General features: G+C 51.6%; 10 protein-coding genes across 10 annotated transcripts; 4 read left to right on the plus strand and 6 right to left on the minus strand.

Moving 5' to 3' along the window:
* Positions 1–1122: 1122 nt before the first annotated feature.
* Positions 1123–2872, minus strand: BX661DRAFT_188650 (uncharacterized protein). Its single transcript, XM_051537451.1, has one exon. It carries the CDS (start codon positions 2724–2726, stop codon positions 1182–1184), a length of 1545 nt encoding a protein of 514 aa, XP_051388888.1. The 5' UTR covers positions 2727–2872; the 3' UTR covers positions 1123–1181.
* Positions 2873–3187: 315 nt separating this feature from the next.
* On the plus strand, positions 3188–3561 carry BX661DRAFT_68810 (uncharacterized protein). Its single transcript, XM_051539414.1, has one exon. The coding sequence runs from the start codon at positions 3284–3286 to the stop codon at positions 3509–3511; it is 228 nt and encodes a 75-aa protein (XP_051388889.1). The 5' UTR covers positions 3188–3283; the 3' UTR covers positions 3512–3561.
* BX661DRAFT_188651 (uncharacterized protein) lies at positions 3383–4470 on the minus strand. The gene has a single exon (XM_051537452.1). It carries the CDS (start codon positions 4293–4295, stop codon positions 3612–3614), a length of 684 nt encoding a protein of 227 aa, XP_051388890.1. The 5' UTR covers positions 4296–4470; the 3' UTR covers positions 3383–3611.
* A 513-nt stretch (positions 4471–4983) lies between these two features.
* On the plus strand, positions 4984–6282 carry BX661DRAFT_194657 (WD40-repeat-containing domain protein; the record flags this gene model as incomplete). Its single annotated transcript, XM_051537897.1, is given in 2 exon segments — positions 4984–5184; positions 5197–6282. 2 exon segments carry the CDS (start codon positions 4984–4986, stop codon positions 6280–6282), a joined length of 1287 nt encoding a protein of 428 aa, XP_051388891.1.
* Positions 6283–7153: 871 nt separating this feature from the next.
* Positions 7154–9348, plus strand: BX661DRAFT_188653 (WD40-repeat-containing domain protein). Its single transcript, XM_051537453.1, has one exon. It carries the CDS (start codon positions 7270–7272, stop codon positions 9193–9195), a length of 1926 nt encoding a protein of 641 aa, XP_051388892.1. The 5' UTR covers positions 7154–7269; the 3' UTR covers positions 9196–9348.
* A 124-nt stretch (positions 9349–9472) lies between these two features.
* Positions 9473–10394, minus strand: BX661DRAFT_188654 (uncharacterized protein). The gene has a single exon (XM_051537454.1). The coding sequence runs from the start codon at positions 10294–10296 to the stop codon at positions 9637–9639; it is 660 nt and encodes a 219-aa protein (XP_051388893.1). The 5' UTR covers positions 10297–10394; the 3' UTR covers positions 9473–9636.
* A 5701-nt stretch (positions 10395–16095) lies between these two features.
* Positions 16096–17313, minus strand: BX661DRAFT_188665 (uncharacterized protein). The gene is given in 3 exon segments (XM_051537455.1): positions 16096–16410; positions 16428–16961; positions 17015–17313. 3 exon segments carry the CDS (start codon positions 17054–17056, stop codon positions 16399–16401), a joined length of 588 nt encoding a protein of 195 aa, XP_051388894.1. The 5' UTR covers positions 17057–17313; the 3' UTR covers positions 16096–16398.
* Positions 17314–20915: 3602 nt separating this feature from the next.
* BX661DRAFT_188667 (uncharacterized protein) lies at positions 20916–22996 on the plus strand. The gene is made up of 6 exons (XM_051537456.1): positions 20916–21485; positions 21514–21518; positions 21617–21730; positions 21835–22078; positions 22156–22321; positions 22360–22996. Exons 1-6 carry the CDS (start codon positions 21067–21069, stop codon positions 22894–22896), a joined length of 1485 nt encoding a protein of 494 aa, XP_051388895.1. The 5' UTR covers positions 20916–21066; the 3' UTR covers positions 22897–22996.
* Positions 22997–23155: 159 nt separating this feature from the next.
* BX661DRAFT_200818 (uncharacterized protein) lies at positions 23156–23901 on the minus strand (the record flags this gene model as incomplete). The annotated part of the gene is made up of 5 exons (XM_051538452.1): positions 23156–23273; positions 23369–23493; positions 23535–23577; positions 23619–23635; positions 23740–23901. The coding sequence occupies 5 exons, from the start codon at positions 23899–23901 to the stop codon at positions 23156–23158; spliced, it is 465 nt and encodes a 154-aa protein (XP_051388896.1).
* Positions 23902–24235: 334 nt separating this feature from the next.
* On the minus strand, positions 24236–26814 carry BX661DRAFT_200819 (ribonucleases P/MRP protein subunit POP1-domain-containing protein; the record flags this gene model as incomplete). The annotated part of the gene is made up of 5 exons (XM_051538453.1): positions 24236–24310; positions 24350–24398; positions 24505–24854; positions 24905–26219; positions 26255–26814. The coding sequence occupies 5 exons, from the start codon at positions 26812–26814 to the stop codon at positions 24236–24238; spliced, it is 2349 nt and encodes a 782-aa protein (XP_051388897.1).
* Positions 26815–26841: the final 27 nt, after the last annotated feature.

The following is a 26841-nucleotide window of genomic DNA, read 5'->3' on the forward strand; positions in this document are numbered from 1 at the left end:
AAACTGATTATAAGGTGTTTTTGCCAATAAGCCACGTATACACAGAAACAGATATATACAATTGAGTTGCATAAACTACATAATCGTGTTTACTATATGTTTCATTAAACAAAACTAATCTCAAAATATGCAGATACTTTATGAATGTATTATTAAAGCGGCAAGCTGAACTGCCTGATGGGGTTTGTAGAAAACCCGTAGGCGTTACACAAAACCAAATCCAAGAACAACATACTCAGCCGTTGTTGTTGAGAGGTACCATATTGTAAAATATTAAGCGTCTTAATGTGTTGTGCGTAGTGGACTATCAAATATTTGAATTTTTCACACACAGTGCCCAACTCCATGATTATTATAAACAAGCATTGCAAATGACCGCCATTGTGTCTTTTTAGCACTGGAGTTTGAACTGTACGCTATTGGTATACACATAATTTTTAATAAGTGTCTGCATCCAAGATCATTGTGCGTATCGTCGAAAGAGCAATGTTGGCTGGTCTTCTGCCAACAGTCAGACAAACAGGCTGGCTGATTTGATTGACAGTGACATCTCGTGCACGCTCTTGTAGCTTGCATATGGCACCCTACCAGCTTGGCGTGCATCAATCAACCATAGTAAGTTTAAAAATATGAAAAAGAGTTGGAAAGCATAATGGTGCAGTAAATATTTGCCAACAAAAAGTGTTGCATATTTTACGCTTGACTGTTTGACAGCCAGTACATTTAATGAACAACGTGGATACAAATTCACAAGCACAATTTGGCTGCAGGCCTCAGAAATATGAATCATCAGTCAAGGCTCTCATGGTTTGATTTTAAGGCAGACTTTTTGAGCTATTTTGGCTTGTCGGCAGCTGAGGAAAAAATAGATACAGCTGAACATTCAACATTGTCTGGAAGCAAAATAATAATATTTGGACAACCACGATGTCTGGCGCAATCCGCGGCAGATAATTAATGGCCAGCAAGTGCACTCGTCAATTGTTACTGCGTTTCAGCGCTCTGCATACAGCCCACTGATGGGCCACTTATTATTATAAGGGGTTTACAGTACATTATTATGTAATATCGTAAATATTTATGAGCAATTGACGTTTGTAGGTGCCAGCGGACTGGCTCAAATTTCTGACAAATAATTATATATTGCTTTTTTAAGAAATAATAAAAATGTGTAGGCTGGCTCAAAGAGCACCATCGCGAAGGCTTACATTGTCGTCAATACAGTCGCTAATTTCAATGTCACTAGAACTACTGCAGCCATGGTTGTAGCGCCTGCCAGACAGGGTGGACTCGTTTTCCAGGCTGTTAACACCGATCTGTTTGGTCATCTTGGCATGGCTGTTTCCAGACTCGATGTTGTTGTGGTTGTGCTCAGTGCTGGTAGGGTCAGACTTGTAGTATGGGACCGTCGAGTGGAAGTACGTGTAACCGCGGTAAAAACCGTGGGCGTCGGAGATGCCGCGGATCACAACCAGTTGGCGTATCCAGATGGAGACGCACAGAAGAAGGCCCATGGCAACTATCTCTGCAATCAAAATGCCGGCGTGCTTTCCGCTATGCGGATATGCGCCGGACAGAATGTAGTAGATGATGCGTGAAGAGTTATAAGCGGGTATAGCATACATGATCTTGAAGAATGGAGTCGACAGCTCGGGGCAGCCAATGCAGCTGACGACGTCGCTAATGACAGTTGCTATCGACGGCCAGGCAAGTACATGCGGCGGCAAGTGCAAGAACCAGTTGAACAGCCACAGCTCGAGGACCAGGGCCTCGGCGGCTACAGTGAACCAGAGCTTGAAGAATGTGGCAGCAGTGAATGTGAGTGCCAGGCTATTGTAGTCGGGCCCCTTGTACGCGAGAATTGCTAACGCCACAAACAAAGACAGGTACAATGCGAGACCAAGCAGCAGTACAAACCACATGAGCACCAGGTCACGGTACTTTGTCTTGAGAAACAGCGAGAAGGTCGTCAGCTTCCACATAATCAAGAAGGAAATGCTCGTTAACAGGAGGCACAAAGTCGAGAAAGTGGTCAGCACAGCCGCTATACCAAAGCCCATGGGCGAGGCGTTGTCAGTGGTGTACGCAATCGGATTGAACAGGGCCTCATAGTTGGTCTGTATGTCGGCCCCAGTTTGTGCAGTGGCGACGGCAGCGATGTACGAGTTGACCTGCGTCAGAGCAAACGTTTGGCCAATGCTGTATGCGACAGCAGCCAAAGTCTTCTCGACATACAACATCTCGGCCACGACGTGGCGTCCAGTCGACGGGATCAGCGTGATCGCCTGCGTGGGGTCGTATTCAGCGCCGTTGCTGATGGCGTTGTTCAGCCGGTCGCTAGCGCCGGGGTTGATGACCAGTGCGCCCCATGAGTTGACTCTAATCCACTCTTTGACCTCTGCGACGGTGGAAAACCCGGTCATCTCGTGCCATGTTGGGTCAGTGAGAGTGTGTTTGATGTCAAGGATGTTGCGAGTGAAGGTAGAGCCGATGGTTCCGCCGTCAAGATCTACTACGTAAATGTCGAGGTTGTGGGCGTGGGTGGAGCGCTCGTACATAGCGCCAAGGAATATCGACAGTCCGGTCCAGATCATAAATGTATTGAACATCATGACCTCAAGGTAGGCCCATATGCTGCGCTTAATGATAGGGCGCAGTTTTGAGTCTTTGAAGGTTATGCGGCCTGCGTCCTCTGGCTGTTGCCGCAAGGAGAAGATGCTGAGCATTTTGCAAAGAAAAATATGTGAATAGGGTGGATCAAAAGTAGAAGATAGAATGCTCTGGGTATTAGTAGGCCACAAATATGACACGATTCCAAAGAAGTATTTATATTCTGGGCCTGGGTGTGACCTCGCACTTTTATACTTTTGCGTAGCACAGACAGCCAAAGCTGTCTTTCTATTTTGATGCGCGGTTTTCGTCCATCTGCGCGAGATTATTTTGTATTTATCGATTTTCTCTCTCGCTGGCGAATGGGCTAGGCCGAGGTCAAAAAGGCAAAAGAACAGAAAAATATACGCTTAGTTATTAATGCCGCGATTGGGGGTAAAAACATTAAATTATTCGGAGTTCCTGCCATATTTTCTATACTAATAGACGGACTTTGTGAAAATCCAGCTAAGCATAAAAAATATATCCTCAGGCTCAGGCTCAGGAAGCTTACACGCCTTGTCCAACTATATCCACAGCGCAAACCCAAGGCAACCTTTAGTTCAGAGTATCAATTTTCCATATTTATATTTTGCGCCAAGGGGCACGAAAAAGAGGGAGGGGACGAATCGACATGGCAATCGATTGGTTTGATCAGTTGCGATTAATATTGTGCTCAGCCCTGGCTTGTGTGGGAATAACCGCGGATTTGAAGTCCATGGCTTGGGCAGGCTGGGTTTTTGGCATATATTTTTATTATTCAATATCAAAGAGTATCAGACCTCGAGATACGAGGGGGTCCCACAAAATGCATTTAAAACAGGGCATACTGCATCAGATCGGCAAGCTTGAATCAACTTGATTTGACTCGCTTTAATTCCAACTGAAAAGAAAACATGCAACGTGAATGAGGGTAGTCCGAGGCGTTGTATGGCTTGCTCGAAGCTGCTCATGGCTGCCTATTAGCCCGAACGAACCAACTGCATCGGTAGAGACAAGGCTTGCACGGCGGCCAGCCAGGAAGCCAGGGCGCCATGCTCCTGAGTGTCAGGGATAATGCCGGCGTGTAGAAGGTAATCGGCGAATGGCGCGACAACAACCTCAGCGGCGCTGGGCAGGCGGCCGTTCCAGAAGGGGCCGCGCTGCTTCTTTTGGCGGCGGCGCTGCAGTGAAATCCAGCTGCTGAGCGTCGCCAGGTCGCAGGACCGAGCCAGGGCCTCTGGGGCGTTATGCAGTGCTGGCAGGACGCGGGTGGCCCAGATGTATAGAAACTGCAGCATGTGAATGCGGCCGTAGTCGTCATCGGGCACCAGGCCGGACTCCGGGTGGACAAGCCCCAGCTGCCATACAAAGTCGACTGCGCGCTCGGCTGGATGCTGCGCCACAGGACCAGTGGCAGCGGCGGCGACAGCGAGCGTGGTAGAGCACGGTTGCGCGGAGCGCTGCTCAACCAGGGCAGTGGCGGCGCACATGGCCATGAGCGCAAAGTCTTCAAACTGACTGGCAGACAGCGGCGCGGGCTGGTTGGTGTCGAAATGATTTGACTTGTTGTCAGCAGCAGATGTGAGCGCTGGCGCATGATTTATGGTTCCAGGCGATAAAAGCGCACCATTGCTGTCCCGGGCATGGCCATCACTGTTGTTCATGATGGGCGGCACAGCTTGATGCTTTTTCTGGTGAAGGCGGGTTAGCCAGGGCTGGTAACGAAAGTAGTACTAGGAGAGCGAGTGCGGTGAAGTTGTGAATGCAAGGTCCCAAAAAGAGGCACATAAACAGGGGGGTCGTGTGGAAAGAAAATTAGTGCAAGGCAAACAAAGACAAAGAGGAGAAAATATCGCCCGCCGCATTCACTTGCGCCTAGCGCGCTTTTTGATGCGAGTCGCAATATCCGCCGCTCCCCCATTTCGGTGTTCTTGTGATGCAGGTGCAGGGCAGCAGCAGACGCAAATAGGTAAGGCAGGGCAGGGCAAATCAAACACAGCTAGACCATGATCATGATCATGATCACGACCAATAGTACAAAAATAAATCAGGCCCTGGCTGGGCCCGCTATAAACAGCCTTGGACCGTGACTGAAATGAAAAATGAAAAATGTAAAAAATGGGCTGTGGGCCGACAAGGGTCAAGAGGATGGCGTCAAGCGGCTCTGCTTTTGCTCTCGTTTCCATTTTGTTTCGCATAATTAAAAATATATTTTCTGCCTTGCTTGCATTTTGCCATTAAATTCAGTGCCGCCAATCGGAGTTTTTGTTTTATTTGTTTGTCCTATATTTCATTTATTTTTCTGAGTGACCAGATCAAGCGCGTCACTTTACCCCACACTCACACTCACACATGCACGGCGCGGATACAGACACAGGCGTTCAGCGCGAGGAACTGTTGCGACTCATCTTGTGCCAGCTCACAGAGTACGGATACGGCAACTTGAGCCAGGCCGTTGCCACACACACCAAAGTGCCAATGACCACAGACAGCAACTCGCGACTCGCGGAGCTAGTGGCACTGGGGCTGCGCAGCGAGCAGAAGCAAGCACAGGTGCATGTGCAGGGGGGCGACGGCGCGTCTGACAACGAGGATGGCCCAGTGACCGGAGGTGGGATCGATCTTAACCGCAGCACACAGGCGCAGGCGCAGGCGCAGCCGCCGGCGGTGATGCCGCGGTACAACGTGTGGTACACGACCAAGCACAAGGGCACGGCGTCCGCAGCGGCCTTCAGCCTGGATGGGCGGTACATTGCGACGGGATCAGAGGACACATCGCTCAAGTTGATTGAGGTCGACCGCGTACGCAACCCGTCGGCCGGTGTAGTACGGCGCGAGGACAAGCCGGTGATCCGCACGCTTTACCATCACGACGCCGGAATCACTGGAGTGGCGTTCCATCCCAACGGGCTAGTGTTGGCATCGTGCTCTGCTGACCACAGCGTTAGGTTGTTTGACCTGAGTGCCGCGTACGGCAAGCATTCGTTTCAGAGCATGCACGATAACTACGCATTCCGCGCCATCGCCTTCCACCCCAGCGGCGAGTACTTGGCCGCCGCAACCGACGCCAGCGAGCTGCGCATCTTCAACGTGCGCTCAGCCAAGGCATACCTGTTGCGCGGCGACGCAGATGCGCACTCAGGATCAGGTTCATCCTCTGGCGCTGGCCTCACGAACGTTGCCTACAGCGCGTCAGGCGCATTGATTTCCAGCGCGTCGCGCGACGGTTGCGTGCGCCTATGGGACGGACGCTCCGGCACGTGCGTGCGCACTCTGGCACAGGCGCACGGCGGCCAGCCGGTCACAGCCACAGTCTTTTCGCACAATACAAAGTACGTGCTGACTGCCGGCCTCGACTCAGCGGCGCGCCTGTGGGATGTGGCCTCGGGGCGCCTGGTTAATACGTACGAAGGCGCGGCGATGGATGGGCTGAGTGCGCAAGCCGTGTTCTCGCACGACGAGACGCTGGTAATGGCACCGGACGCACGATCCAACTCTATTGTCTGCTGGGACGCCGCCTCCGCCAAGCTACTCGGCCGCGGCGCCGAGCACAAAGACCGCATCACTTGCATTGCGCCATCACCAACATCACCCGCCTTTATGTCGTGCTCAGTGGACCACAGCGTGCGCTACTGGAGCCCCGACTGCTAGTCAGCGGCCCTGCCCGCGGATTCTCGGCAGCCCAGACGCCAATTTGAAGGCTGCGCTTGGTGCGCAGCGGGGTAATTGTCTTCATGTGTCAGCGTCAGTGTCAGTGTCTGCGCCACAGACTTTTATTTTGAAATAGAGATGGTGTGTACTTGAATTTTCTCTGGCAGCGTGGGTACCACTAAAGGCATGTGTGGCACACCCGCGCCCTCATTATCCCGTGGCCGACTCAATACTCGCATTAATAATATATTTATTTTTTATAAAATGTATACACATTAGAAGTTTTCCAAATACAGATTTAAATGCAAGGACAAAGACAAGGAAACACAGCTCAAAATACAGGTTGTACTGCAACTCGCGCATGTCTGCCGCCGCAATGCCAAAAAGGGACATCAAAATATGTGCAGCCGGAAGGCGGCATTTTCTTTGCATTCGCCGCGCACCATACACTGCACGCCAGTGCATACTTGGGCAAAGCAGAGCAGAGCAGTGGCTGCGTCGTGCCCGTTGGCAACATCACGCGCAGCCTCGCCACTAATTCTTGACCAGCATATCCCGATCAGATGCCGCTGTCATTGCTGCTGTTCGCCTGTCCATGTCCATGTCCTAGACCAAATAAAATGTTAATATAGAGTTTTTCAAGCCGTTTAAATACAAACGCGCTGCCCGGCAACATGACAAACAATAATCCATTTTCTCGCCTTTTGCCAACAACACTGCCGCATATCTGCATATCCACACGACATTATCACTTTTCCGCTTCTATTGGGCACATGTCCAATAAACATTTATCATTGTCGTCCATCATTTTAAAATATCTACATTGGCACTCGATGAAATACTCTCGCACCCTCATTTATTTTGTACTGCATCTTTATCCACACACACATATATACATATATCACACACATTCATCTATACATTCATTCATTCATTGCATCACAACACCATCCGCCCGCCTGTCTGTACAAATAAAAACATACTATTATGTACAAGCACAAGGACGAAGGTCTTGATGACTGCCGCTTGCCTTTGGCAGCAATGCCATCGCCACCACAATCATCATCGTTGATGTTATCTTCAAAGCTAATATTGGCAGTATCAGTAAACTCTGACGGGTTACCAATTGCGTCCGCCGAATGGCAGGCTATGGAATCGTTGGCATTCACCCTCAGAAGCTCGGTCAATCCCCAGTTCTGCGCGCAACTCGCAATCCTGCTGCTTTCAAATGTCCCGACACACATGCTCAATTCAGCCATGCACCAGCTAAGCATGCTCCTGCGCCGCGACTTTATTGGGGGTCTGCCAGTTGAAATATCAACGCGAATCCTCGAATTTGTGCCCGCCTCTGACATTGCTAGAAACGTGTCGCTTGTGAACCGCCGCTGGCACGCCGTTGCAACCCAGCCTTGCCTTTGGCGCCGGCTGTTTTACCAGCGCGGCTGGGCAGTGGACAAGAAACGCTGGGATTTCTATTGCTCCATTCCACAGGGCCTCAGTGCCACCACAATTCTGCGCGACAGCGCTGTGTTTCAAGCATCTATAGCCATAGCATTGGCCGCATCTTTCACTGGGCCACATGACTTGGCAGACACCGGCGCACTCACAACGGCGGCTATAGAAGCCCAATTGGCAGACACGTCGTGGGCTATGTCGCTTGGCACAAGCAGATTGCCTGCCTGGGAGCCGCAACAAATTGCAATTGCCAAGGCCAAATACCACGCGTTTAGGGCCAGCAGATCCACGTTGGCGAGTCTGGGCATGGCGTCAGCAAACCAGCAGAATTTTTTTGAATCTGCTAGTATGGTGCCGCTTCTTGTCTCTAGTTTGCCAGAGCCGTTTCCATTGGCATTGCCATTGTTGCCAGTGCCTTCTCTGCGGAATTTCCAGGGCACAGCGCTCACTCGCTCACAAAAGCAGATTAACATGCATTACCAAGAAGACAGGCCCATCCATTGGCGCAAAGTGTACTCTGAATACCATTCGTTGCTCAGAAATTGGCGTAGTGGTAGGTGCCGAGTAGACAGATGGGAGTCGGCGCACTCGGAAGGCGTGTACTGTCTGCAATTTGACCGCTGCAACCGGCTGTTTACGGGGAGCAAGGACCACTTGGTCAAGCTGTGGCATCTATCCGAGGTTGGTGGTCAGCTCACGCAGTTGGCAACGCTTCGGGGCCACACGGGCTCAGTTCTCACGCTTCAGGTTGAGAGCAACATGCTTATCACAGGCTCTTCAGACGCAAGCGTGTGCGTGTGGGACACCAAAACACTTTTGATCAGGCAGCGGCTTGCCCACCCGAGTGCTGTGCTGTCGCTGAGATTCAATAGCAGATGGCTGGCAACGGCATGTAAGGACAGCATGCTGCGGGTGTGGCAGCGCGACAATTGCGGTTTTATTAACCTGATTGAGCTGAGTGGGCATGCAATAGCTGTCAACGCTATCCACCTGCACAATGACAGGCTGGTGTCTGCTTCAGGCGACCGAACAATCCGCGTGTGGGATCTGAACACACGTTCCTGTGTGATGACGCTAGTTGAACACACTCGTGGCGTGGCGTGCCTTGACTTTGACGGCAAGTATATTGTCTCAGGAAGCAGCGACCGGACGATCCGCATCTGGAACGCAGAAACGGGGGCATGCGAGCGCACAATTGGCAATGCGCATGGAGATCTGGTGCGCACAGTCATGTTCGACCGCAGCATGAATATTGTGGTCTCAGGCTCGTACGATGGGTCAATCAAGATATGGCAGTTCTCGACTGGAGCGCTTATTCACAGGATCAATAACGTGCATACATCGCGTGTTTTAAAGCTCATGCTGGACAAGTCGCGCATTGTGTCATGTTCGCACGACTGCTCAATTTTGATTATTGACTTTGCGGCCGAGCTCTCTCACGCGCGCCTTTTAATATAGTATTGCAGATATACTGGTTTACATGTATTTTGTCGATTGATTGTTGGAAAACATTGTCAAATGTCAAACTTTTTCTTTTTCTAGAAGCGTAGATTTTTGACGCTAATTTCGACCGCATCAGCGGGGCAGCATGCGTGCATGCACGCAAACAGGCGACAGTCCAATCCATCTTTGCTTGCAAAAAACGGACAGACCGACTGCATCCCCAATACAAATATGGCACCTTGACAAAGTGGCATTCAAAATTTTGAAAATACAATGAAATTGTAAATGTATTATTTGTTATTTATTATTTAAATTAAAATATTGAACGCGTTGCCCCTGTCAACCGACAACGATGTTGCACGTGTATGTACACATTAAAATATAGCCACATCAATTAATTGGACTGGTCCACATGTTCATCGTCTCGCAGACACAAAGACAGGACCTATACATCTCTTAGTCTTTGGGCTCGGGTGCCGCAGTCTCACGAGGGTAAATGTAAATGTCGGTATTGTTCTCGTAGCGAGTGCGGTGCACAAGGAAGCCCAGGGAGATTGCAAAAATTAGGGACAGAGTCCACAGACCGAGTAAAATAATGGTTATAATAGTGCTGGCCTTGAGCAGCGAGCAAGTAATCTCGCCATATTCAATCTGGGTAAATGGGCTGGCATGGCAGTCGTCCTTTAGCAGGAATCCCTTACCCAGCGGGAAAACAATTGTCTGGCCAGAGGTAAAGTTGTTGAAGGCTGTTGCCACCATGGTCGAGTCGGTGCCGCGCACCTGGAATGAAACGATTACTGCCCAAAGCGGTGCTAGAATAAGCGATAAGAGCCCGAAAAGATACGGGAACGTGCGGTTTGAGCTGCTTTCCATTGAGCGTTTGCGTCCGCCACAGCGGCACAAGTACCAACTATAAACCATCAGTCTAACTGAAAAGCAAATAGAAAGTGCTAATACGACCCATCTAAAGAAGTAGAGCCAGCTCCTGGTGTACACAAGGTGTCTCTTGATCATGATGAGCTGCACCCCGGCAAACATACCCAACTCGGACAAGGATATCAAGGCTAGTAAAGCGGTCAGAATGATAACCACCGTATCAACAAACCCGCGAAGCATTATGTAAAAAATAAGGTTGTTAAATGACTGTATGAAAATGAAACTGTATTGTTTATGTGGAAGCTAGGACAGTAGAACAAAAATAAATAAAACAAAAATTATAAAATGGTGGGAATAAAAACGACATAAAAAATCTCCGTCAGCACCATTCTCTTTTATAATGTTGAAATCTGGCGTGCTGCTGGTAAGCTTTAATAGTTGGTATTGTGCACAATTTCCCCTGATTTTCCGACATGTTAGCTGCAACATGTCGGAAAATGGAGGGAGCTGCAGCGTACTATTCTTTTGAACTTCTTTTAAAAAAGCAAGGTTTCATGCGCTCGCTTATGTCGCTCCATTTATACACAAGTAATTTTGTTTAGTAAGAATATCAGAGGTATAAATTTGCTTTTGCAGCATGGGCTCAGCTCGTTCTTTTGTAAACTAATGCTGCGAGTTGATGCACCCGTTTGCAGTTGAATCCAAAATGGCCCGACACGTGGCTCCATTTGACGGAGTCACAAAGAAGAGCCATTCAACTCGCGGTGAGGTTTTCATTTTGCATTACACTGGTATAAATACAGGTTGACCTTTGGCAAACCCGAAAGGCGGTTTCCATTCCTTTCCTTAACTCATTTCTCAATTTTCTTAGTTAATGCCCGCCCTGCCGTGAGAACTGCCTCGGGTGTCTTGGCAAAGGACAAAAAATCATCCTTGGGCACTCAGGTTTTCTTTTATATCTTAAAAATAAGGCGTGGCCCAGAAAGACTTAAACCATCTTGAGGGTTGGCCTGCTGGCCATCCGAATTGTTGAAGAGCCGTTGGCTCGTAAGATAATGGATTTTAAAATTTCCAGACATTTATAACGAAATTCCAGATTTTTAAGCGGGGGGGTTTTCAAAACCCATTTTCCTCACTTTTTTAGCCTAAAATTCAGAAAATCCAGATTTTTGAAGATGCAGGGGAGTATTCAATGTTTGCGTCTGACTGGTGCTTTATTATGAGTTAAGTGTGACGCTTAACGATATATTATATTTTTGATTTCGGTTTTGAAAATATAAAATATTGAAATTATTTGCATTTATTACATTAAATAATAATAAAATCAGTATATAAAATGCCAAAAATTCTAAATAAAATTCAGACTGCAGATCTTTCAGGCGCCCTGGTACCGGCACCAGCACCGTAGAAAAACCAGTTTTGCTACGGCCGCACCAATGCTGATGCCAGCGCATGCAGCAAAACCAGTTCTGCTTTGGCAATTTTAATGTAGAGCTCAGGTTAAAGTGGCAGCGGCAAGTTGGAAGATAAACAAAAGCAAAATGCGTGACAAAATAACGACGTAAGTGGGAATCAATATGCAAGACGGAGAAACAGCAGCAAGTGCGAGACAGAGCCGGAGACAAAAAACAACGGTAACAGAAAACAGCAGTGAGTGGATGGCATGGAATCAGCGGCAATAACGATAAGTACAAGTACAAAACCAATTTTGCCTATAATATGAAAAATGTTACAAGTAAAAACACTACATTAAAACTGCTAATATTACTTACCAAGCAAAGCAACGTCAAATAAGAGTATGAAATTGAAAATTGATAATAAATGAGGAAGATAAAGATGAGAGCATGTCTTATCTTGTGGGCGCGAATTATAGTCTTTTTTACTCACATAGTTCGCATCATTATTGCCATTTTATTTCACCGCATTCTTTTCAACAAGCAATTAATCCAATTATTTAACAAGTGACGTAATAGTGTTATAATAAGAGGGGTGCGTAGAGAGCACTAGTTTTCTAGTGTTAGAGAATGTGGTTGAATTTATAAAAGGTTTTATTACTGATGTTTCTAAAATACTACTAGGCCGGCCTCATCTTATATATGTGCCTTGTCGCCTTTGTTGTGCACATTGTCAATTGTGCGGCCGTTGGTGAGAACTGGATCTTCTGCAGCAGACTGGTGTCTTGGCAAGTCAGTGTTGTGGTTTTCGTGTGTGTACACTCATGCGTGTGCATTGCAAAATGGGGAGCATGTTTAGGCATCAATGTAATGCCTCCCTAATTTGCGCCTTCATGATCCAATTAGTGCCCTATCAATCGGCATGCAGGTGGAAACCTGTTTCGCGATTCTCAACCTCAACATCCACTTCCATATCTTTAGTCTGTGCAACAATAGCATACAAACAATTTATTCGCAAAGTCAAAGTTAAATAACAGTATAAATGCAAGATAATATTTCAATTTATCACCAATTGCTAATCCATATTCTAATTACAGCACATAGTCGATTGCTTTAAAGTTATTGCATTTGTTTTATATTTTATGGTTGCCTTATTTATTGAGCTAATCAATATGTTCATTTATGGAAAGGCATGAAAACAACATTTGCTTTACTTGATTTGCATCAGGACGCCTATTTAAGGTATCATGCCTAAAACTGTTACTAGGAATTAGGTGTTCATGATCAAATCAATAATGATTAGCATTCTGGCTTGCATGCACATTTCTATAGGATTCTATATTCATCGTTGGGGGTATTTAAACCACCATCTAGTATAGAATCCTCCTTTTTGTTAAAACCAATTTTATAGTGTAATAAATATTTTTTGTTGTATTTTAAAATGACTTATTAAATGAAATACAAATATATATAAAAGTGCAGTATAATTGCATGTAATTAAATAGTATTAGAAGCAGATATATTTTTTTACATTTTTTACACTCTATTTTCAAATCAACTCATTCAGCCTTTTATTTTTATATCTATTATTTAGTATGCCCATCAGTGCGGAGGCCCTACCCGGCCTTTGAAAAATGCAGTCCCTACTTCCTACCAGCTTTGCGCGAGCATGTTGTCACTGTCCATCGTGTTACAACAGCTACCTACAAGCTCGCACAGTATATCTTTTTACAGGAGCTGGATGATGAGGACTATAGTATTGTCAACCATCTAAATCCAGGTTTCTTTAAGGAGTGATTTATTGCCCTTTGCCTCGGAGATAAAACAAATCATGCAGCAACAACCTAAATAATGCAAACGGCAAACTCGACAACAAGCACAGGTACACGTTCGTCGAGACCAAGTTTGAGTGCCCACATCTCATTGGTGCAGCCAATATTGCTAATTACAGGGTGCGACAATCCTTGCAGCATATAAATCCCATGTGTCTCAGTGCTTTAAAGCACTGAGACACATGGTCGAGATAGCACTTGATTTAAAGGAATGGACTAAACAACAGTACAAATTCTTGAGAGTGTGGGCGGTTATATTGAAAAATAAATACAACAGTGCATTAGTAAGGAGACCAGAATTCTGGGGGGGGGGGCAAGATGAAGTGGACTCTGCTGTTTGCTAAGAAATCAAAGCCGGGAAGAAGCTCGACACCAAGCAGACTTTCAACCCTATTCTCTACAATAGGATGGCGCGCCTAATTGAGAGCTTCTTTGGCACCTACCACAAAGGCTACAGTTTCAGCGACAGGGGACTAAAGTATGATTTTATAGCCGAGACAGTAAACCACTTTGGGACATTTGTTGATATGTTTCAGTCTTTAAAACTCAACAAAGCTGTGAAGACAATTTCCCTCTTTCTGATGAGGATGTCCATTGTACCGGGTTTCACTACGCTCGACAAACCATTCATGCATGGTTTATTTTGTCTATCACAAAGGGCCGACTCGAAGTGCTCCACAAGGATAGTCTTTGCCTGGATATCAAGGCCCCCAAGATTCCGCCTATGGGGGAGCTTTTAGTTAAGTTGCCAGAGGAAATTGGTCACTTTGTTGTGATATATCTTGTTAGCCATTCTCACTTAATACTCAAAAAACAAAAAATCGCACAGGATTTGAGGGATCATTCGTACCGATGGTGTTGCAATAGTTGTATTACTCGACTCACCAATAAACACACAAAATGAGGGATCAAGGCTAAGAGTATTTCATAGTCTCGGAAAGGTTCTGGCATTATGACAATAACAAAAACAACAGCGACAGCAATAATGTACCCTGCAGTAAGAAGGCTTCCCTCCCGAATACATTGGTGATTTGCCAGAAATATTATTCATGGTATTTTTGACAAATCAATTCTTTGTGATACCAGTCAACAGGATATGCTCTATTGTTTGGGGTATAACAGCAATTATAAAAAGGATGAGAGAGTTATATTCCGCTATACCAATAATTCAGAGGGTAATAAACGTTGTGAACATGTTCTTTATTATGTTATAAATATATATTGAATAAAAATGAACTAAAAGAAAGCTAAGGGATGAACAGCCTACATGTTCATATTCATTGGTATTTATGTGTGCGTATGAATTCCCGCATATCCAAGTAGGGAATTAACTAGCGATTGATTCATTAATCAATCGCCGGAGACAAGCCGCAATTTCTTTTATCACATTCTTCATTGGATCCACAAAAGCATAAAAAATGACTTCCAACTTGATCCCACAAAGCTTGCCAAGGCGGAAACAAATGGTATATGTATGTTGAGGATGCCAAGCGTGCACTCAACCACCCTGACTTCAGTATACTTGATTGTAGGCTGTATGTAGAGTACCTCCTTGAGCGCCGTAAAGGTGGTTTTGTTTTGGGAGAACATTACCACAACATGCTAGATCCTTGACAAGAGTCGCAAGTACGACGGCAGCAGCTCAACTGACCCCCTGCACCGCAAGTTCCATTATCTTTCCTTTGTCAACAGAAAGCATGCTGACGTCGAACTTGCAAAAACTTTGCGTACAGCGTTTGAGCCAGATCTAGTCCTTATTCTTGATAATTGAACCCCTGGCATGGCCCATCACCATGAGCCAATTCGTGGCAAGGGGCTGCGAGAGATGCTAATAAGCCAGGGTTCATTGTTACTTGATTGACGAGTATTCCACCTCAACTTTTTGCCCTGTGCGTGAGGGCAGGATGGAGAAGTTTCACAAAATTGATGATTCTCATCTGCAGAATCCTAAGCACAGATACCACGTCGCAATGGCAGCAGCAGCATCCAATTTCATCACAGCTGCAACCGACGCTGCTGCTGATTTCATTGCAGCAGCAGCCACAGCCATTTCTGTTGCAACTAAAACTGCCGCCAACGCCACATCTATTACTGACAGTGCGCAGCAGAGTCGCAACCAGTGGATGCCTATTCGGCCACAGTCTGCCAATATCATCCGGTAGATAAGGAGGAAAGGGGCTGGTCTAAGAGCGAGATTTCCCGCAAGGTGAAGCAGCAGCTGCGGGATGAGCTAGCTGAGCGGAATTGGAAGCAGTATATCAATACCCAGCCGCCGATAATCTCAAGCGCATTATCAGGCTAAGCGGCTGGTCGCGGGGCAAAATCGAGTGCAAAGTCAGACAGAGGATGCGGAAAGAGTTGGCTGCACAGCAGCAGAAGCAGCAACAGCAGAATGGTCAACAGCAGTAAGTAGCCGCAACAGGCGTTAATATAATCCTGGTGGTAGAAAAACCTCGCCAAATTTTATGCCACGGCTTGCTCCAGTGCAAACCTTTAGGGCTGACGGAACCAAGATCAAGAATGGCGAAAAAGCGCCATCAGGCAGATGGAAGTGGAATAATCGCAACATGGCTGCGGGGCTGAACTTCCACATCATTATTAATGCCCTGCTACAGGCAATCGTCCTCTTCGCTTCTTGCGCAAAAAACATCGTCAGAGTCGGCTGAACCCGAGTCTACAGCGACACCCAAGACTTTGCTCAAGCCCAAGCCCAGGACTAAGACCAAGCGTGTGCGCAAGAATCCATTTGTCCCTGCTTCTTCTCTTCAAAAGAAGCAGCGAGCTGGATAGTATCTTCAACCATAATGGTCTATTGCCACTAATTTCTAAACACCTTTCAGGTTGCTATTCAATCTGTGGGAAGATGTCGACTTGTAGGATACTTGTAGTCTCATTCTTTTCTTTGGTGTACTAATGCCAATATTCACCAATTTTTTTTTAGCAAATCTATCATCGAATTTGTGATATTTGTCTCTCCGCTATGTATTTTTTACGTTAGTCAATAGTCCGCGGGCTTACATTGCCCAAGTGTAATTTGTAGATATTGCATTTCATTAAATAAGTTAGAAACGACAAAAAACAAACGCCATTATGGCTTTATCTATCCTCAAATCTGCTCAGTGCTTGAACTGAGGGGTCGTAGGACTATATGCGTTAAAGTCGGCAGTAGGTGGTTGACGCGGCGAGTGCGGCGCACAATACAGCACAGTAAAGTCGAGAATATAAAGGTCAGCGCCCACAGGGCGAGGCAAACAATGGTCAGGGCCGTCTCTGCCTTGAGCAGGGTGCAGGCGGTCTCGCCATGCTCCATCAGCGTAAATGGGCTGGCCTTGCAGTCGTTCCTCAGCGAGAAGCCCTTTCCCAGCGGGTAGATGAACGCCTGGTTGGCAAAGGAGTTATTGATGATTGTATCGATCGTGGTCACATTAGTGTCGCGCACCTGGAAAGCGACAACAACTGCCCACAGCGCAGTCAGGACGAGCGAGAAGAACCCAAGCACGCTTGGGAACGTGCGTCCACCGCGGATATCGGCCGAGCGCTTGGGTCCGCCACAGCAGCAAGAGCACATGCTGGATATCAGCAGTCCAAGTGCAGTGACGGCCGACAGCGGCTTAACAACCCATTTAAAGTAGTACTGCCAGCCCTTGGTGTATGCAAGATCGTTTTTGTCCAAAAAGACCTGCACACCGCGTAGATACCAGTCTCGAACAGAGATGACAGTGCCTGCAGCACGAGCAGGACGATAACCAGCGTGATGACAAATCCGCGAAGCATTTTGTGAAAGGAGGAGTATTAATTAATTAGTTAGTTATAGATAGGTGAGGCAATGTGGTGTTTGCTATGGCTTGGAAGCAAAATAGGTAGAGCAGGCAGTAAATACACAAAATAATAGTAAAAAATAAACAATACAGAATCGAAAATGACAACGGTGAGAAAGCAGAACATTGTCAATTTCCAGCTTGGTTCTCTTTTATACACGGTAGTGCTACAGGCTGTCGTCATTATTGCGGTGTGCAGCTGGTAAGCTTCCGATGCTGACAATGACCTCCATTTTTATATATTTTTATCACTGGTTGCTGCAACATGCTTGACGCTAGGGGGTGCACTATTTTGAAAATTTTAAATCCAAAATAGATGATTGCCCACACCCTTCCGTTTGCACGCTTGATTTCTTCCATGTTGGGTTGTACGCTTCAGAAAATATACAATCTTAATTTCTTTATTTACAACAGCTACGCGCACAAACAACAAATAAGAGGTGTGCACAAAAAAAGTCATGCATGATGAGTTGGGGAGAGTGCAGAGAAAAGCTTGGCTTGGTCGTGTGGCTGACAGCAGGTCTGCCTGGATTTTCTATGACATCAAGAAAAATAGCAGTGAATGGCTGCTGCCAAAAGTAAAGTCCTAAATTTAGAACGCATGCCTCATTCAATATCATCTGGACCCAGTAGAGCGAATTAAGCAACTTTGTTGTCATTTCCAAAAAAGGGCGTGTCAGCTGCCACGCAAAAAAAGAAGCCTCTGTTTGCCCACATCACTTGCGGCCCCAAAAAAACGGATCAGATAGTCGCGGATTTTGATCAGATTAGATCAGATCACGAATTGCAGTGAGCGTGTTCGTGTTTGTGTTCGACAAAAAACAAAAATGTCTTGCCCTTTCGAAACTCGCGGCCGCAGCGGGGTGTCCCGAATGCATTTGCGTTACGATTCCTTTTATTGTTATTATTATTTATTGTTTCGTGTGCTACTGTGGACATTTCAAATCGACGTACCTCACTGCATTTCGGTCTTCAATCTTGCTGTTGTTGTCGTTCGCACCATATTCTAGCTTACATTCCATTTTGAACGCCGAGCCATGGCCACGACGAACCGAAGGGCGACAGAGGTCGTCGTGCCCATCGAGGACGAGGGCGACCTTTTGACGATTATGCCGCTAGGCGCCGGGCGCGAGGTCGGGCGGTCGTGCATTGTGCTCCAGTACAAGGGAAAGACAGTCATGCTCGACTGCGGCCTGCATGCTGGCCACAGCGGACAGAAGAGCCTGCCGTACTTTGACAACATTGACCCGTCGACAGTCGATGTTCTGCTTGTTTCGCACTTCCATATTGACCACGCGGCGGCGGTCCCGTACTACCTGGAGAAGACCACATTCAAGGGCCGCACTTTTATGACGCGGCCGACAAAGGGCGTCTTTCGCTGGCTAGCCAACGACTACATCCGGTCACAAACACATCAAACTCGGAGTCGACCGCGCTGTACACCGAGGCAGACATCATCAGCGCACACGCCAAGATCGAGGAGATCGACGTCCACCAGCTGACCGAGGTTAACGGCATCAAGTTCACGGCATTTCACGCAGGCCATGTTCTCGGGGCGGCGATGTTCTTGATCGAGATCGCCGGCGTCAAGTGCTCTACACCGGTGACTACTCACGCGAGGAGGACCGGCATCTGGTGGCCGCTGAGAACCCAGGCGTTCCGGTCAACGTGTTGATCACTGAGTCGACATACGGGCTGCAGAGCCACCAGCCGCGCGTCGACCGCGAAAAGGCGTTCATGAAGCAGGTGCGCGACATCATTCGGCGGCGCGGCAGCTGTTTGATGCCTGTCACAGCGCTGGGGCGCACGCAAGAGCTACTGCTCATCCTGGAGGAGCACTGGGGCCGGTTTACGGCCGAGCTCGAGGGCGTGCCCATCTTTTTTATTTCGTCGCTGGGTAAACGGGGTATGGACCTGTACAAGGAGTACATTATGCACATGAACCAGCGCATCCAGCGCCAGTACAACCGCAACGGCACCAACCCCTTCAATTTCAAGTACATCAAGACGCGTACCAATCTCTCCGAGGTGCCGGACAGTGGCCCATGTGTGGTGCTCGCCAGCCCTGGAATGCTGCAGAACGGTGTCTCGCGCCAGCTGCTCGAGCGCTGGGCGCCCAGGCCCGAAAATGGGCTGATCATCACCGGTACTCGGTCGAGGGCACGCTGGCGCGCAGCATCGTCAACGGGCCCGACTCGATTCAGGCGCTGGCTGGCGGCAATATCCCACGCCGCATGTCGGTCAGCAACATTTCGTTCTCGGCGCACGTTGACTACGCGCAGAACAGCGCCTTTATCGACGAGATCCGCGCACCGTACGTAGTGCTCGTTCACGGCGAGGAAAACACGATGCGCAGCCTGCGCGCAAACATCATCGACAAGTACAAGAACTCTGACTACGACATTCAGGTGCACGCGCCGCGAAACACTGAGAACGTCAGGCTGTACTTCCGCGGCGAGAAGATGGCACGTGTTATTGGCAGCCTGCCAGCAGGGTGCCGCGCGAGGGCGACTGGACCGCCGGTATTTTAGTCGAGAAGGACTTCAACTACACTCTGGTCGACGCCTCTGACCTACAGGAGTTTACCAGTATTGCGCCCGTTGTCGTCGAGCAGCAGCTGCTGGTGCCGTACGCGTCGTCGCTTGGCCTGCTGCGCCACCACCTGGAGCAAATGTTTGGCACGCTGCAGCTCACCATCGAGAAGACATCGAGCGGCGAGACCCATATCCTGCGCGTCTACGACTCCATCGACGTGGCGCACTCGAGCTGGAAGAAGCACGTCGAGATTGAGTGGCAGGGCGGTGCGATGGACGACATGGTGGCCGACTCGGTGGTTGCCGTGGTGCTGAACATCGAGAGCAGTCCGGCATCCGTTAAGATGACGCAGGGCGCTTGCGGGCACTCGCACAGCGGAGAAAAGCACGGCGAGTGTAGCATCAAGGAGGAGGATGAGGACGAGGACAGGGACGAAGAGGAGGATCGTGCCACTGCTGAGTGCAAAGGTGCGCACATGTTGCCGGCCAGCGCCGGCGCTGGAGACACAATGGCCAGCGACGCGCTGGCCACGCGCGCAGGTGGCAGCGCCGGGGTCGCCACAAAGCTGGCCGCATTTTTGCGGCAGCAGTTTGGAGAGGCCGAGCTTTCAAAAGACCGCAAGAGCCTAGTCGTGCATCTCGGCGATGCCAGCGCCACAATCAATACGCGCTCGCTTGACGTCGAGACTGAAACCCGGTGCTTAGATTGCGCATTGATCGTATACTTTCCCGCGTCTCTCGCACCCTGCGCCCACTCGATCACCGGTCAGAGGCTCTTCCTGAGCCGGACCCCGAGCTTCCTGCACAGGTTGAGGAGCTGGATATCGATGAGGATGTGAAAATGAGGGCTGACGATGGTGACGACGATGACGATAGGATTGATGTCGACAGCGACGATCTCATGTCGGACGAGGAGCCGCTAGAGATACCTGCTGCCGCGCAGACCGCGGCCGATGCAAAACTTGTACAGGATACAAGCAGTCGCAGCCAGGCAGAGGCCAGCGACAACGAGATGGATGAGGACACCGAGCAGCCAGCTGCTGTCAAGGAAGAGCGGACCGCTTAGCCTTGTGAGAATATTACATACTTTTAATTTGATTGTTTTTGATTTTATTTGATTGTTTTTGCTCAGCCAATCAGAGAATTCCGAGTTTTAGCTTTTGTCAATTATTGGAACGCGATCGCAAATTCGCGTTTTCTTTTTTCTCCTTTTACCAAATATATTTTTTAGGTGCTTATACCTCTTTCTTTCTCTTTTTTTACACTCTTTTACACGGTTGCGATTTTTCAGATTAGAGATTCAATTGACCCAAAAATAAAGGACACATCTTTAATCATTTCGATAATTCCAACATAATATAGTTTTTTTTTTACTCTGCTCGCCGTTTTCTTTATCCTTTTTATCTCTTTCTTCCTTTTATTTATACCTACCATGCCTCCACAGAAGTCGCGGGGAGTAGTTGCCGCAAAAAAGACCGTTTCCGCACCTCGAACAACGAAAAAATCGAGTAAGGGCCCTGCTGCTGATTCTTCGTCTGGGGCCAAGGGTCAGCCTAGGGAGTACCACAACAACAGCGATAATGAAGGCGAAGGGGAAGCTTCACAGGCCATTACACCCGCCACAAAAAGGTCAGGCAAGGTGAGCAAGGATGATAGCGATGTTGCACCGCCTGATACGCTGGTGCTAAACAGGCGCACGCGCCTGGTATTTTCAACAGACGAAGGGGTAGTTGAGGCCAAGGCTAAGGCCGCAACGACTAAGCAGGGTGTGCGCAAACCAGCAGCCAAGCCGGCGGTCAAACGAGCAGTTAAGCCAGCAACCAAACCGGCAGCAAACCGGCGGCCCCGCGTGTAGTTGTGGGTCGGACCCGTAGCCAAGAGAAGGTAGCTGTCAGCGCCAATGCTGATGCCAATTTTGCCGCACACAGCAGGACGACAAAATCGATGGCCGGACCAACGGCATTGACGCCCACTTTGACGAGACAATGAGGCATTTGGTCGTATGGGCGTCAACAACAGCGACGGACTGTCTGATTCTGATGGTCCTGGCATGGACACCCGACAAAGAAGCGCGGCAAGGCTACCTCGCTGTTTGAGTCCTTAGGGCGAGCTGATCCCCCGGCCAAAGCCAATGCACCTGCTGCATCAATGGCCGCAAGCGTAGGGCCGTCGACGAGGATGTGTGTTTGAGGGCGGGCAGGAGGCAAGGCCCAGGCAAACAGCAAGAACGGGCGGCCATTCAGATTAAATGCCCCGGTTGGTGACAGATTGAATTCAAAAAGCAGCGCTGGGTTTGAATCAGAGCTCGAACCTGACTCTCCCACGTCCCCATCGGAGCTGGAAAAGATAGCAGAATCTCGGACCAACGCCAGGGCCAAGGGCAGGATCTCAAAGTACGACGTTTTTGTGGAGATTGACTCGCCATCGAGGTTTGAGCGCAGCCGGTCGAGGCTCTCGTCGCTGCCCCAAAGCAGCGCGTTGGCGCCGCAAAGGGAAAGGAGCTCGCGCAGTCGTCGGGCAGCGATGCTGATGTGTGGCGGAAAAAGTATGACGACTTGTTTGGGCTGCGGCAGACAAAGGCGGAGAAGGAGTACGCGGAATACAAACATTCGGCCGAAAATCGGTTCGAGGCGGCCGACGCGCTTATCAGGAAGCTCCGGGTAGAGTCGTCTGAGATGAAGGCTCAGGTCAGCCGGTTGAAGGAGGCGGCTGAGCTACAGTGCAGAATGGCGAAGCGGCCAGCCGCGCGGTGAGCGACAAGAAGTTTGAGAAAGAGGCGGCGCTGCTGCGCCAACAGGTCGATAGGCTCACGCAGGAGGCGCTGGTCAAAGATGAGGCGATCAAGACGATGGACGAGCTGCTCAAGCGGGCTGAGGCCAACTCTAACGTTGGGCTGCGCAAGGAAATGCAGATTCTTCAGGAGCTGAGCGGGCTCTGCATCGACGAGGCGGTGGACGGCGACGATGGTCCGTCGTATGCGTTCCGGCAGTCCGGGCCGTTAGTGGCTGCCCAATACAAGCTGACGGAGCTCGACAATTGCCAGGGCAGCTACCAGTACATGCCGCTGGGGGACACAGCAGCGCTGGACGCTTTGCCGGAGTACCTCAGGGAGGAGATGTCATTTGACAAGTCGAAGGCCAGCATGTTCTTCTGGCGCATGTGCTACCACCTGAACAATTGGCAGGCGGCGGACAGCCAGGATGCGGACGGAGAGGCGCCAGCCCAGGTCCAGGCCGAGGGCAGCACCACGCAGACAGCTTAATATGACTGCGGGCGGATGCGCAAGCCACAGCAGCTTCTTGTAACCAGTTTATTTTTCTTCTTTCTTCCGGATCATTATATTTTATTTTATACTTTCCATTTTTTTTTTTTTTGCCTGCATTAATTATTTTCTCTATTCATCCGAATCACATTTCATTTATCACTAAAAAGAAAAAAGAAATGAGAAAGGGAAGCCGGCCAATGGTTTGGGCGGGTCGCTCAAGCTGGCAAGATGCCCTGGATGGACTCAATAATGGCATTCAGGCCAGAGTCGCGACGTGTGTGTGGCTATCAGGAGAGGAGGGCACGGCAGCAAGAGAGGACGTGTCTTTGGCAGTGGTGGTGGCATCGTCGTTGGGCAGAGGCGGCGGCGGCAAGCTGTGGTCGGGCGGGGTTAGGTTTGCCTGCATGGCAGTGGCATCCAGCTTCAAGCGAGCAATGGTCTGCTCCAGAGCTTCGCATTTTTGCAGGACATTGGCAGAGGCGTTCTTTTAGACTCGATCTGCTGGCGCAGCATAAGCTTGAGGGACTCCTTGGCCTGGTGGCCCCTGTACTCGTTGATCAGGTGGTGGATGTTGACGAAGATGTCGCGGATGCGCTCGGTGCGGGCGGCAAACAGCACGGGTCTTTGATGAGGACGTCCACGAGGTCGAGAAACTCAAAGACGACCGAGTGGTTGAGTCTGACTAGCTCGCGATGCGGTTGATGGGGCCGTCTGGGTACAGCTGGGGTATCTTCTGCTCTGCCAGGGTGGGCAGGCGATCAGTGACGTGCCACATGCGGCCAAAGTTTGAATATGAGGCGGACGCGGGCGGCGGCGGCGGCGGCATCAGGTATTTAAAACCGGGTCGAGCCAAGGGTCGGCGGCACCGCGGTCTGACAGGGTATCCTGGTTTGTGGATTGGAGGCGGGCGATGTTTTCGTCGGTGAACAGAGCAAAGTAGTCTGGCGGAGCGGGGTATGATGCGTCGAGCTGTTGGGCGCCCTGCTGCGACTCGTCTGGCATTGGGTGCGAGGGCTTTGTTGGTGTTGGTGTTGGTGTTGGTGTTGGTGTGGTGTGGTGTTGGTGTTGGTGTGGTGTTGGTGTTGGTGTTGGTGTGGGGTGGACAAGTAGGGGAGATAAAGATGAAGAGAGTTGGCTGTATATTTTTAGCGCAAAGTGCCAAAGCGGGCGCACAATGTCGCGCGGTTGGCAGTTCCGAGCAAGCAGCATGTGTTGTGGGGTCGTGGCAAGTGGCGCGTTGCAGTGATCGCCAGAAATGGCGGGCCCAATAGTAGGACCTTCTTAAAACAAAAGCTGAGGAAGCGGCGTCCTATTGGCGTCCTTCCTTGCTGCCATTCTATAGGCGGCTATAAAACCATGGCGCTGCTGCATTCATGCCTGCCTGCCCGTCATCGTTGGCCTGGCTCGCAAGCTCTCGGCTCGGCCGAGCTCATGTGGCGAGGAGAATCACCACACGCATAGCGGGGCTGCCGCAGGAGCTATTTTCCTTCTCGTTGGGCCTTTTGCAGGCAACGCTGTGTTTCAATGGGGGGCCCGGCTGAAAAGAAAGGATTATACGGCAAACAAAAAACAGAAAAAAGCACGAGAAACGGGGAGTGGAGTTACGGGAGGACGGTTAGCGCAGCCTCGCAGGCGGGGCCCCCGTCCATGGCGCGGATGGAAACGGTCCGATGGGCTTGTGGCGGCGAGTCGCGGCAGAGGGCGAACAGGCCGCGTAGTGAGCAGGCGGCGAGCGCCATGCCGCAGCCGCGAGCCAGCGAGAACGAGCCGGCGATGACATACCCGATGGGGTCGGCGGCCGAGGCCGGGAGGCACACGGGCGCGTTGTTGGCGGGCACGCCGCGCGCCGTGCACACGAGGCGGACGCGCACAAGGCAGCGCTGGAGCAGAGCGTCGGCGCCATCGGGCTGATCGGCGCCATCGGCGCGGACGGCGGCGAGAAGCGGCGCGGCCCACTGGCGCAGGGGCACGTCGCGGAGGGCCGCGTGCGCAGCAGCGCCTGGACGGCAGCCGCCAGCCGCTCGCCGGTGACCAGCCAGATGTCGGCGGAGTCGGCGGGCCGGGCAAGCTCGGCGGGCTGGTCAAGCTCGGCAGCCTGGCCAGGACCAGCCGCCCGGCCAGGGTCGGCCGCCGCGGGCTTTGGCTTCGTCTTCTTCAGCCGCCGCATGCGGCACTCCAGCCCCGCCGGGCCCGGCTGCGGGTACCCGGCGGGCGCGGCCGGCATGCCCAGCAGGCGGTGGAGCGGCGCGAAGAACGGCGACTCGATGCCGGCGTGCGCGTAGTTGGCGCGCTTCCCGGGTGGGCGGCGCTGCCAGCGCAGCAGCGCGTCGGCGCCGGCGGCAGCGGCGGCCGCGTCGTACGCGGCCGTGCCCGGCCAGTCGCGCGGGAAGGCGGGCAGCCCGGCCTCGAGGCTCACGTGCAGGCGCTCGCACTGGCCCTGGGCGCGCGCGCCGGCAAAGATCAGCGGCATCCACAGCGCCATTCCCCAGCCGCGCGGCGCCACCAGCGTCCACCCGTGCGCCATGGCGCCGACAAAGCGCGCGTCGAAGGCGCCGACGCGCGACCCGAGCGCGGCCTCGGGGCCCGTGCGGATCAGCAGCAGCGGCACGCTGACGTCGTCGGCGCCCGGCGCCAGCCGCGTGCCCGGCACCAGCTGCGCGCGCCGCCGCTGGTTGAGCGCATGCTCCGACTGCCGCCGCGCCACATCGGCCGCGCACCGCGCGCGGTCAAAGACGCCGCCGTCGCCGCCTGGCAGCTGCGACGCGCCCGCGCCGGGCCACGCGCGCAGCACCTCGTCGTCCGGCGCGCCGTGGTCCGACCCGGCGTGGCCTGCGCCGCCCGTCGGATCGGGCCGCGGCGGGAAGCCCAGCCGCGGGTCGTGGATGCGCAGCGCGAGAACCGCGCCCTCGGGCAGCGCGTCGGGCGCGGGCACGCAGCGCGCCGCCCGCAGCGCCGCCGCCCCGGCGCTCGGCGTGTGCGCGTGCGCCAGCACGGCGGCCAGCAGCCGCGTGCTGGCGGCCCCCAGCAGCTCGAACGACACGAGGTCGCACGTGACGTCGGCCACGGCCAGCCCGGCTGCGGCGCCCAGCTCGGCGCGCACGGCGTCGGCAATGGCCGGGTGCGTGCGCAGCCACAGCGTGCGCGGCGCGGCGGCGCCGGCCGGCATCCACAGCGCCGACGCCGGGCCGAGCGCGGCGCGCGGGAACATGTGGGCGCGGTGCAGGGCCAGCGGCGCCAGGCGCGCGCCGTCGGCGTAGCGCGGGCGGCCGGGGTCAGCGCGCCGGGCGCAACCAGCGGCGCCAGCGCCTGCAGAATGGCGTCTTTGGAGCCGGTCAGCTCCAGCGTCGCGTAGTACGACGCGTCGTGCGCGTAGCACCGCTCCTTGGCTGCGCGGTACGCGGCGCGGTGGCTGCGCTCGTTCGGCGTCGCCGCCACCACTGTGCCCCACGCGCGCTCCATGCGCATGCGCTTGGCGTGCCACACGTGCGTCTCGAGCCACCGCGCGCCGGTCTGCCGCAGCGCGTACTCGTCGCGAACGGCGCGCGTGCGCCGGCGCTTGTAGCGGCTGTGCGCTGTGGCGGGCTTGGGCTTGGGCGGCTTTGCCGAGTCGTTGCCGGCCGCCGACTTGCGCATCTCCTCCTCTGCCCGCGCCCGCAGCCGCGCCGGCACGCGCTTGACGTTGTGGCTGGCTGCCCTGCGCCGCAGATGCCGCGCCAGCGTCTGGAATGCGCGCGCGTTGCCGGCTGTGCGCGCGCCGTCCAGCGACCGCTGCAGCGCGTTGATCTCGAACGCGCGCGCCTCGACGAACCCGGTGACGTCGACCGACCGCGCCTTGGCCAGCGTCTCGTGTGCTGCCGGGCCTGCTGCCGCTGATAGTGGTGGCGCCTTGCGCTTGGTGCCTCTGTTCGCTTCCATTGAATGTGTGCTGATGCGGCCGATTAG

Source organism: Kickxella alabastrina, assembly GCF_025024165.1.
Source record: "Kickxella alabastrina strain RSA 675 chromosome Unknown BX661scaffold_32, whole genome shotgun sequence".
In the NCBI taxonomy this organism is placed as follows: Eukaryota; Fungi; Kickxellomycota; class Kickxellomycetes; order Kickxellales; family Kickxellaceae; genus Kickxella; species Kickxella alabastrina.